This window comes from Equus caballus, chromosome 8, assembly GCF_041296265.1.
Source record: "Equus caballus isolate H_3958 breed thoroughbred chromosome 8, TB-T2T, whole genome shotgun sequence".
In the NCBI taxonomy this organism is placed as follows: Eukaryota; Metazoa; Chordata; class Mammalia; order Perissodactyla; family Equidae; genus Equus; species Equus caballus.
In genome coordinates, this window is record NC_091691.1 from 51430401 (window position 1) to 51442825 (window position 12425).

Below are 12425 nucleotides of genomic sequence, written 5' to 3' on the forward strand. Positions count from 1 at the left end.
CAAAATTTTCAGTGATTTCCTTTTATCTCAGTAGTATTTTAAACAGTAGCTAGGATAATTAATATTTTTAAAAATCAAAATTCATGTGAAGTTTTATTGCAAATTCCTGTTTGAGGAATAACTGCAGATATGATATATTTTAGCCCTGAATAAGCTCCTCAAAATGTAATCTTTTTTAACCTTTACTTGAGAATAAAGTAGCAAAGATTTCTGAAGTGGTGGTTTTGATGGGATGATGTTGAATGTATTAGTTTTGTTTGGGGATTATTGTTATAAGATTGACTCAGTGCTATGGGAGAGGAGAGATGAGAGTTACAGAATGATATTCTCACACTGTGGAGGTAATTTAAAGATATCCAATCCTGTGAGTCCTTTCTAGAATATCCCTCGCAAGTAGAATTATACCCTTTTGCCTTCTGGTTTTTATTTTCTTGATAAATTATACTTCTTGAAAGTGTAAAGTATGTGAGCTTTGAAGTTGGAAAGGCCTGGATTGAAGCCCTCCTCTCCCAAACTCTAGGTCTGTGACCTTAGATAAATTATATAAACTTCTTGCACCTCAGTTTTTATATGTATAAGATGAGATGTAACAATAACTGCATCTCAAGATTGTTTTTACCATTAAATGGGATACTCTTTTTACAAATGCTTAATATAGGGGCTGGCCCAGTGGTGCAGCGGTTAAGTTTGTGTGCTCCACTTCAGCAGCCCTGGGTTTGCCGATTCGGATCCCGGCACAGACCTACACACCACTTGTTAAGCCATACTGTGGTGGGAGTTCCACATATAAAATAGAGGAAGATGGGCACATATTTTAGCTCAGGGCTAATCTTCCTCAAAAAAAAAAAAAAAGTTTAATATAGTGCTTGGCACCTATTAGGTACTGCCAAATAGTAGTAATAAAATTTTTTTGGTAGAAGATTCTATGAACTGTAATTTTATGTGAATTAAAATTGTAAAGTTATTCTTCTATATTTTAGGCATATTTATCATTACTATATTCATGGTCCAAAAGGAAATGAAAAACGTACATCAAAAGAAGTTGGACCTTTCAACAACATTGATATTGAAGTAAGATAAGATTTCTTCTTACAATATTATGAATCATTAGGTATATGTTCCAGTTCCGAGGGACTCTGGATAAGAAAAATTAGTCAATAAATAGATAGCTCTCTCCATGTCTTTTACCAAAGTACTTTGGTAATTTGATATCCAAGTAAAGAGATCATTCCTAGATGTATTTTTCCGGAACCTTTGTTTATTGTAGTATTTGATTTCCCTCTTCTTCTCTGTCTTCTATAAAGATATGAGTTGTTGCTGAATATCATGTCTCAAAATAGGGAGGAAAAGGGACATAGTTTCCCTTTTGTTCATAGAAGTCTTATGATGGTGAAGTAAGATTTAGGAGCACAGAACATTTGAGCGTTGGATTGTCAATATCCTTGCCCACACATTAGAAGAAATTTCACAGTACGTCATTGTCCTCCTTCCTACTTCTAGCAAGAAACCTTGAATTAAATGTACTCGTGACTTCTTTGTCCTTCAGCTCTACTTTGCTCTTTCTTTGCTTACTTTCTATTTTTTAGTAGTATGTTCCTTATTGATATACTACTTATAGCTATTTAACCCATATATAAATATATATACATTTCATTAAGCTAGATGATTACTTGTACAAATAAAAGTAGTTTTTGTCTATTCTGTTGTTGGATCATAGCTGAGAACAAAAGTAAAGTCATCATAGAATTTAATTATTTTTGTTTTATTTTTATTTTAGATTTCTATGTTTGAAAAGGGGAAGGCACCTAAGATTGTCAACCTAAGGGAAATACAAGATGACATGCAGACGTTGTATATAAACACAGCAGCTGATAGCTTTGAGTTCAAGGCTCATGTTGAAGGAGACGGTGTAGTGGAAGGGATTATCCGATATCACCCTTTCTTATATGATAGAGAAACTTACCCTGATGATCCATGCTTTCCATCAAGTATGTTAATCTGTTATCTTAGCTACAAAATGTGAAGCTGTGATTTAGGATAGTAATTTGTTTTTTTAATGATGATTATTAGTTTGGCTGTGAAGGTTAGATAAATTTTAAAACTTTCTTCTTTATGCAGATCTTCTTAAGTTGTTAGATATTTGTAATTTTTATAATTCTTGGTTTTTGTGTATATTCACTTCCAGATGAAGAAAGATATTCTTTTATTGTAGATCTCTTACTGAACTGAAGCTTTATATATTTCCCATATTGTCTTCCTATTATCTTTGTAGGTGTTTATAAAGAAGTTTTAAATTTTATATAGTCATATCAGTTTTATTTTTATCCTTTCTGATTTTGTCTTACTGTAGAAAGGCTTCTCATACCTTAAGATTGTGAAAAGATCTTGTAGGTTTTTTTAATCATTTTATGTTTAGATCTTTAATGCATCTATAGCCTCCTTTTTGGTGTGTAGGATGAAGTAGGGCTTTAACTTCATATTTTCCGTGTGGGTGTTCAGTTTCCTAGTACTAATTATTGAGTGTTATGATTTTTGCAATAGTTTGAAGTTCCCATAAGTATGTAGATCTGGATTCTTTATTGTAAGATATTGATCTATTTTTTATTTTTATACCTGAGCAATGATACTCTCTTGTAGCTTTATACGGTATATTGATATCTATAGAGCAAGACACTATTGGGTTTTTTTTGAGAAAATTCTTAATCTTTTACTCTTCTGGATAAATTTTGGCATCACTTTGTACATTCACTTCAAAAAATTCTAATGGGATTATTGGAAGTGTATTGAATTCATAGATTAATAGTATTAAACTTTCTCATTCAGAATACTTCCTAAGAATATCCTTAGTGTTTTGGGTTCTGGAGCCAGGTTTCCTGATTTGAATCCCATCTTTGCCATTTTCTATTTTGTAAACTTTGACAAACTACTGCCTACCTCAGTTTCCGTGTCTGTGAAATAGGAATAGTTCATGCCTCATAGAGGTATTGTGACTGTTAAATAAGTCACAAGTCCTTAGAAAGTGCACAACATTATTTATTTACTTGGTGGCTCTGCCTCTCATGATGTCTCTGCCCCTTTTTAATTTGCCATTTCTAACTTTTGTATACCTGTACACAAAAAGATAAAATTCTTCAAATGGTGTCTTAAAATAAGAGCCAATAAGGGGCCGGCCTTGTGGCCTAGTGGTCAAGTTCCGCACACTCTGCTTCAGCGGCCTGGGTTCAGTTCCCAGTGCAGATCTACACCACATGTTGGTGGCCGTGCTATGGTGGCGACCCACATACACAATAGAGGAAGATTGGCATAGATGTTAACTCAGGGCCTTTCTTCCTCAGGAAAAAGAAAGAGCCAATAAGTTGTATAATGATCAGAGGGATTGTCTAGGAGAAAAGTGATTTGGTTTGATTGAAGGGAACTTTTGCATAAGAACTTCTTGTGAGGGTTTTTGCCAGGTAGAAGGCTTTATTTTTGGGGGGAGGGGACGACTTAATGCTGGAATAACTGAGGTGTTACTATGTTAGGATCATAATGATTGATCCTTATTTATCTGGATATATGAAAATGTATTGCTAACAAACATTAAAACTTTATATACACTTGTACTCATTATGCTTTGATGCTTTGTAACATACAATTCTAGCTGTATTGCCTTAATCTGATCTTTGAAAATTTAGGTTTATGTCAGGTAAACTTAAATTCAGTATTATTGATTAATTTACCCATACTAGGCAAACTTGCTTCCACTAGATACCATAGATTTCCCAGATAATTTTTATGTGAACATACTAGTTCTGACAGAACTATGAAACTTATTTTAGCTACTGGACTCAAGCTTCTGTATTTGAAGAGAATAGAGATTCTGCTATAGTGCAAAATCTCTTTGGGGTATGACTCTTTTGCTCTTTAAACAAGTTTTAAAGATTGCAGGCTCAGTGGCTAGTGTAGTACTCCTAACATTGATTAGTGTATAAGAAATTGTTGACTTTTAAATGGGAAACACCATTGGTAATGTGGAACCACTTTGAAAGTCTGCTTTTCTGAGGACAAACTAAGAATAAAGCTACCTTTAGGTTTTATAGCATGCAATGTTAATGATCATATGAGATTTTGTTACATTTCTCTGAAGCTACTTTAACATTTTACTTATAAAAATTGATTTCTCAGTGATAAAAATTGCATATACTTTATAGCAATAAGCATTTTGTTGCACTTACTCCTGTGCTCTAGAATTAAAAGATGAAGATGATGATGATGATTGTTTCATACTTGAGAAAGCAGCAAGAGGGAAAAGGCCTATTTTTGAATGTTTTTGGAATGGACGACTAATACCATATACTTCTGTTGAAGAGTAAGTTTTGATTTTTCTTGAAATTATATCGTTTTATAACCTAATCTTTTTACTAACTAATATTTTTTTCCGTTCAAGCTTTGACTGGTGTACTCCTCCTAAGAAGAGAGGGCTTGCACCAATTGAGTGCTACAATAGAATATCTGGTGCATTATTCACTAATGACAAATTCCAGGTCAGCACAAATAAATTGACTTTTATGGATCTTGAGCTAAAACTGAAAGATAAGAACACCCTTTTTACAAGGATTTTAAATGGACAGGTATGATTTTAAATACCAAGTTTTGAATATTTGCAAATGTTCTATTTTAAGTACAACAAAAGTCGCTAGTAGATTTATACCAACATTTTGTATAGTTTTCATTTTATTTAATCAAAAGAATATGTGTAAATTTTTCTTGAGCATTTATGTGTTCACATTACTCAAAAATTTCAAACTGATTAGACCATGTTTGGATAAAATTCACAGATCTTTATTAGATCTTAATATCAAGACCTTGACATAGTGAATAGAAGCTACAGAAGCGTATCATTTGATGAGAGCATGTAAGAACAATTGTATCTAACACAAGGGCTATGTTTGTATATTAATAACCTAAATATGCAATTTTAATCAAATCTTGATGATAAAAAGGTAGAATTGTGAAATACTTTGAGCTAAAAGGTGATTTGAGATCGATCAGTATTAAAATATATTCAGTGATTGATAGAACAAGAATGATAAATTTTTTTAAAGGTAAATGGGACTAGTCTACTAGTGTACTTTTATTCTAACCAAATACCTCAGAAGCTTTTACTTGATACTGCTCTTTCAGTAGTTTAATGTCGAGTTGCCAAGAGGTAGATGCATTTATTGTGAGTCTAAAATCACTGGGCAGTAATTATAATACTTAGCATATAGTATTTATAGTCAGTCATCCCTACAAGATGTTGCACTTCGTTTTGCTGTTAATAAAATATTCTGAATCGTAGACGATTAAGATGTTTTTAAAGAATTAACCACTGAGAAAAGTCTTATTTGTAATTAGATATGATACACTTGGAATTCATTTTATACTATGGTATCGAGTAGCCAACATTTATTGAACAACTTGGTCTTTACAGAAGTTATCCACCATAGGTTGCTTCTGTTTGTTACATTGTATTTTTAAAATATGTATTTTCTAATTTTGGAAAATTTCAAATACACAGAAAAGTTGAAAGGATGTTAGAATGAATACCCACATACCCCTCTCCTAGATCAACTGTCATCTTGCCACACCTATAGCATTGTTTTTTGACACATTACTGAGTTTCTGGATTTAATTAATGCATCTGATAATTTGGTTGATAATGAATCCTGAGACTTAACTTATGTTTTAGCTTAGAACAATTTTATCTAGTAAAGGGGCTATATACCTTGGAGTGCAGTGTAAAACTTTGGAAGGAAAACTGTCACATTCCTAGTTAATGATTTTAATATCCTTGTGAAGCTGACAGAGTGACAACAGTGATTTGTTGATTTAGGAAGGAGTTAGTACCTGAGAATATGATTGGGGGAAGATTTCCTTGAAACTATATGTCACTTTTTAATCTTTACCATGTTTAAAAATAACTTTTTAAAAATCAAATTTTTTGTTTTTTAATGATTAAGATATTGGCCCTCTAACTGCAGGCTGTAAAAACTTATGCTGAAATCATTTTTAATTTTACCCCATTTTCATTTGGAGATGGTATATTATGGAGTAAGGTATATAGGAAGAAATGAACTTCTGTAACTATACGTTGTCTTCTGTGAAAGCATGTAATGTGGAGATTGTCTTCCCTGCTCATTCTCCTAAAAACAGGCCTTAAAGAAGTATATATATAGCGACTTACGCTTGAGTGTAAATCTTTCTATACTATGTCCCAACAGGGTGAACAATGATAAGCAATAACACATTTTCTTCTTAGTTGTTATTAGAAAACACTTAATTTTTATTTTATGATTTAATCTTTTTGAATAGGGAATATGTATATGTAATATGTAATTAAAAGGAAAAATTTGTTTTACATAGGAGTTTCTCAACTTATGTTTTCATTATCACCCTCATAAGGAGCCTGTTTTAGACTTCTTTTTCCCCAGTTGTTCCCCACAGTGATATTTTAGTATATGTGTATATCTGTTCTTGATGTGATAAAAATTGCTTTTTTATGTCCTGTTGAGAATATGCATGGTTGGTAGTGAGAAGGTTTCCTCTTACCCCTGTCTTACAGCCAGCTAGTTCTCCTTCTCCTAGACAGCCAGTGTGCGTCATTTTTTGGGATATAAAGCAGGGAAAGAAAGCTTTATTGTTAGTATTGACCATTGAAACTTCGGTTCCAAGGATGATAGCAAAGATTTCCTTTCTTTAGTAGTGGTTTTATTAGAAATCTAAATTTGTATAGGAGAAAGAGCCAACAAAATATTTTAGTTTTTTATTAGGTTTTCTGGGGCGGGGTTTGTGGAAGGAAAAATGGAATGAATGACAAGTGTCTGTGGTTATATTTGTTTAATAGTAGCTATATTTCATAGAACATTTTAAAATTTTACAGGAGCAGCGAATGAAAATTGACAGAGAATTTGCTCTATGGCTGAAGGACTGTCATGAAAAGTATGACAAACAAATAAAATTTACACTTTTTAAAGGAATAATTACACGTCCTGATCTTCCTTCTAAAAAGCAGGGCCCCTGGGCGACATACTCAGCAATAGAATGGGATGGAAAAATATACAAAGCAGGACAGCTGGTAGGTTTAACTTCTTTTTAGATTCAACTTTTAGTAGAATTTAAAACTAAATTAGATGTATTAGAATTTAACTGCAACCATAAATAATGTAGGCATTGGCTTGAGTGCCTGCTGCTTGTAAGTTGCCTCGGTTTGTTGACTGCCTTGTGGAGAGTGCAGAGATCTAGGAGATGTGCTTTGTCCTTCGGGATCTTCCAGCCTTAAAATGGAGATAACCTAAACAAGTGATAATAGGTGAGAAGGAGATAAGTACCATGACAGGAGATGAATAGTGCTTTAGCAGTTTAGGAGTGGAGAGAATTTTCTGACTTTGGATGGGCCTGGGAGAAGAGAGTAAATCATGCAATCGCATTTTTATGGACCTTGAAAGAGGTTGAGGCTCAGGTTTACACAGATAATTACAAAGGACATGCATTTTCTCCATAAATGAGCATCGTCATCATATATTTAAAGCTTTGGAATTGGATGTGATCAACTAGAGGTAGAGTGGGTAGCTAGAGCTTTGCTTTTCCGACTTAGAATAAAAAAGAGGAGCTACCAAAGGAGAATGAAAGGGATAAGCTGGTGAGATAGAAGGAAACTGGGAGAATATGGTATCTCTGAAGTCAAGTGAAGAGTTATGAGAAGAATGCAGTGATAGTTTTGTCAAAATCTCTGTGGTGGTTGAGTAAAATGCTTTCTCAAAAAAGGTAATCTGGATGTAGACAAAGACACAGGTAGGTGTAGGGAAATAGCAAGCAGTAAAGTTGGATTGTCCTGCAACTCATTTTGTGTGTGTGTGAAGAGAAATAGACGGGGGGGAAAAGGTTTGAGGTATTTTGGTGTTTATAGTAATTGACTTTGAAGGAGTTATGGGCCTTTTAGACACAATGCATAGCTATGACGTTTATGTATGAAGAAGCAGTTGTGTCTACAAAGATATGTTAAGTGAACTTCACAAATACGACTTTATTAGAAAATTAGAATGCTTTTTTCATTAATTTTCTAGTGATAGATATTGAAATTTTTTTTCCTTGTGTAAAAGTCTGAAGTAATCGTTAATATTAAACTTGTTTCTCTTAGTATTAATACTAAAACCTCTTTTAAAAACTAAATATTAGGTCAAGACAATCAAGACACTGCCTCTCTTTTATGGAAGCATAGTAAAATTTTTTCTTTATGGTGATCATGATGGAGAAGTATATGCTACAGGAGGAGAGGTTCAAATTGCAATGGTAAGACAGCAAGTAATAAAAAGTATTTATTGAAAGTCTCTTGGTATCCTTACTTTTGCTTCAATGTTGAAATAAAGATTCCGTCTTATATTTTGCTTGCATTTGGTTTTCCATTGGATGGATAAAGTCGTTTTAGCATGAATTCTTGTGTTTCATGTTTGGTGTTTTTAATAATCTACAGAACTTAACATCTGTATGCCCAATGTTTAACAAACATTCATATATTATTGTTAGTTATCACAATAATTTCATAAAGTGTGTGTTTCATCCAAGGCCCACAAACTAGTAAGCATTGGAGCCAGAATTCTATCTTAAGAATGAATAAGTCCTAAACTTGGGTGGGTTTTATCCTTGTACCATCTCCTGTTAATATTTGGATGGTATTTAATTAGGCCTAAGGAGGTTACATGAAAAATGGAAAATATACGCTGTGGTAAAATGTAATAATAGCTATTATGATTCATATACTTAAGGTAAAATATATTTCTTTGGAAGAAACCAGTGTTTTCATTGCCGCTAAAGTTGTATAGTTTTCTTTGAAAGATTGGTATAAATTTATTTTGTTTATTCAGGAACCTCAGGCACTGTATGATGAAACAAGAACTGTGCCAATTGCAAAACTGGATAGGACGGTTGCTGAGAAGACTGTAAAAAAATACGTGGAAGATGAAATGGCAAGGTAATTCACATTTTAAGATGCATGATAAAAATAACAATAATGAGGAGGAGTCATAGTGCCTTTAACTGTTCTTGAGTGAGTTGTTACACTCTTCTAATAGGGCATTTGTAGTCTTAGATGTATATATTGTGACACACTTGTCATGAAAAATAATTGAGAGCCCTAGTTATAAAAACAGAATCATATATTTGTTTTAGAGAAAAAGGAAATTTTATATATCTAATGTGTCACTACTATAGGTACTGTGATTAAGGTATGTCAAAGAAAAAAAAAAACTTTGGCCTACAACTAGAAGAAAATTGTAATAGTTAGTGAGAGGTAAAGATTAGTACAAAGGGAGTAAAAGGAAGTAGAAAAACAAAACTTTATTTGTGGCTCTTGTAGAGCTAATGGTGCAGTCATTTTGATTCTTACTGGATCTCACTGATAATTTGTCTAAGAGTTTATCCTATCTCCCAAAGGTAACTTGTGCTATAAATGAACAGGAAAATCGCAAAAAATGACACTTCCTGGCTCTAAATACTAGAGATTTTGTCTTTCTTTTTCAGTAGCCACAGCAATGGTTAGGGAAGAGAAAATTTTTAGATTATAAATCATATAGAACTTCAGATTTAACCTTTTGAACTATATCAGAAATAAATAGTAAAGTGTGTAGTAACTTCTGTTTCTCTAATTAAGACCATAATTAACACAGTTCGTGGAACACTAATATGCTGGTTTCATAATAGGCTCCCTGATAGATTGTCAGTAACTTGGCCTGAAGGAGATGAATTATTGCCAAATGAGGTTAGGCCTGCTGGAACACCCATTGGTATGTTTTTGGTTTTCTTCCTTAATACTGAAAAATGCTTTTCTTGTGTCTTACATTTTGAACATGTAAAAGACCATGAAAAATTAAAATGCAGTGTGAAGACCTAGCAGATTCATCAGATTCTTTGGGTGTAACTAAGACATTTTAAATTTTGGACTCATAGGTGCATTAAGAATTGAAATACTGAATAAAAAAGGGGAAGCAATGCAGAAGCTTCCAGGAACAAGTCATGGAGGGTCAAAGAAACTCCTGGTTGAGCTCAAAGTTATATTACACTGTAAGTATACAAACTAATTTGGATCTTTAATATTGTTCTTAAACGTGTAATACAGATTTTAATATCTTCATATAATTATTGATGACCTAGCAATCAGGTAGACACAGTGGATTTGATTAAAGTTAGAAATTTCAGGTTTGTTGCAAATAACTTGGGTTTTTTAATTGATAATTTTCTGCCTTTTCTTTTTTTAACAGTTTATTCTGAATTTTCCCATGTAGGTAACTGTGGATCAAAATAGATATATGGTATATATACGTATAGGAATTTGTGCTGGATAGGAATTTAGATTAGATAATCCTTAAGATCCCTTCTACGTAAAAAATCCTGTGGCTCTGAACCTGTGAGCCAAAGGTGTACTTGGTTCATATAAGTAAGGCTGACCCACTTTTTGATAAAGGGAAAAGAACTGGCTGTTACTGCTCAACTTGTATTTCCCTAATTTGAATCACCTTGTTAACTTTCTTGTCTATTGTTTTTGTCTTGACTGCTTAAAAGTATTTTCACTTTATAGTTTCAACAGTCTTTTCTATTACTATATACTTGTGTGTCTCGTCCATGGATTTTGAAGATATGATATTTTATTCAATGTGTTTATTTCCCACAATTAAATACTAGTCAGTGATAGTGTATACTTTCATTGTATAAATGTCTTATTAGGTCTCTCAGCAGCATTGAACAGTTTGACTAATTCATTTTACTGAAATACTCTTATTTTTGGCCTCTTTGACAACCTGTACTATATTTCTTCAACTTTTTTTTTTTTTTGGTGCCTTAAAACAACATAGATTTTTTAGAGTTCTCTAGGTCATATGTCCTAGATGGGTTTTACTGAGCTAAAAGCAAAGTGTCAGCAGGATTGCCTTCCTTCTGAAGGCTCTAGGACAGCCTTGCCTTTTCTACCTTCTAGAAGCTGCCCACATTCCTTGGGTTGTAGCCCCTTCCTCCATCTTCAAAGCCACTAGTGTAACATCTTCCAGTCTCTCTCTGACTCTGACCCTCCTGCCTTCCTCTTATTAAAAGAAAAGAACTATGGATGTGTATTTTTTTAATTTAAAAAACATTTTTTATTGTAAAGTGTATATAACATAAATATACCATCTTAACCATTTTTTATTGACGTAAAATTAGTATGTAACAGGTAAGTTTCAAGTGTGCAGATTATAGTTTGACATCTGTTTACACTACAAAGTGATTACCACCAAAAGTCTAGTTACCAGCTGTCACCATACAATTGACTCCTTTTACCCATTTGCCCAACCCCCAACCCCCTTCCTCTCTGGTGACCAGCAGTCTGTTTTCTGTAACCATGAGTTTTGTTTTGTTTTGTTTGTTTATTTGTTTAGTTTTTTAGATTCCACATGAGTGAAGTCATGTGATATTTGTCTTTCTCTACCTGAATTATTTCGCTTAGTGTAATAACCTCAAGGTTCATCTATGTTGTCGAAAATGGCAAGATTTCATCCTTTTCTGTGGCTGAATAGTATTCCATTGTATATAAATTCCACATCTTCTTGATTCCTTCGTCCATCAGTGGACACTTAGGTTGTATCCATATCTAGACTATTGTAAGTAATGCTGCAATGAACGAAGGGGTGCATATAATCTTTTCAAATTAGTGTTTTTGTATTCCTCAGATAAATACCCAGAAGTGGAATAGCTGGATTATATGGTAGTTCTGTTCTTAATTTTTTGAGGAATCTCCATACTGTTTTTCCATAGGGGCTCTACCAGTTTACATTCCCACCAAGAGTGCACAAGGGCCATCTTAACCAGTTTTAAATGTAGTTTAGTGGCATTAAGTACATTCACATTGTTGTGCAGTCACTATCACTATCCATCTCTAGAACTTTTTCATCATCCCAACCTGAAACTCTGTAGTAATAACTCTCATTATCCCTCCCCGCCTCCGGTAATCTCTGTTCTACTTTCTGTCTCTGTGAATTTGACTATTTTAGGTATCACATGTAAGTGGAATCATACAATATTTGTTCTTTGTGTCTAGCTTATTTCACTTGGGATAATATCTTCAAATTCCATCCATGTTGTAGCTTGTGTCAGAGTTTCCTTTTTAAGACTAAATAATAATCCATCATATGTATATACCACATTTTGTTTATCCATTCATTCATTGATGCACACCGGCTTTCTTCCACATTTTAGCTGTTGTGGATAATGCTGCTGTGAACATTGATGTGGAAATATCTGTTCAAGTCCCTGATTTCAATTCTTTTGGATTATACCCAGATGTGAAATTGCTCGATCGTATGGTAATTGTGTGTGTAACTTTTTGAGGAACTGCCCTATTGTTTTCCACAGTGGCTGCAGTGTTTTACATTCTTATCAGC

General features: G+C 33.4%; 1 protein-coding gene across 1 annotated transcript in view; it reads left to right on the forward strand.

Moving 5' to 3' along the window:
* The window catches only part of SMCHD1 (structural maintenance of chromosomes flexible hinge domain containing 1), a 137500-nt gene that overhangs the window by 39034 nt on the left and 86041 nt on the right, over positions 1-12425 (forward strand). The window contains exons 9-17 of the mRNA XM_023647549.2: positions 981-1071; positions 1778-1988; positions 4228-4348; positions 4427-4610; positions 6902-7096; positions 8197-8310; positions 8883-8989; positions 9718-9800; positions 9964-10077. Of these exons, the coding sequence (XP_023503317.1) occupies positions 981-1071; positions 1778-1988; positions 4228-4348; positions 4427-4610; positions 6902-7096; positions 8197-8310; positions 8883-8989; positions 9718-9800; positions 9964-10077 (1220 nt within the window). The remainder of the gene's footprint in view (positions 1-980; positions 1072-1777; positions 1989-4227; positions 4349-4426; positions 4611-6901; positions 7097-8196; positions 8311-8882; positions 8990-9717; positions 9801-9963; positions 10078-12425) is intronic.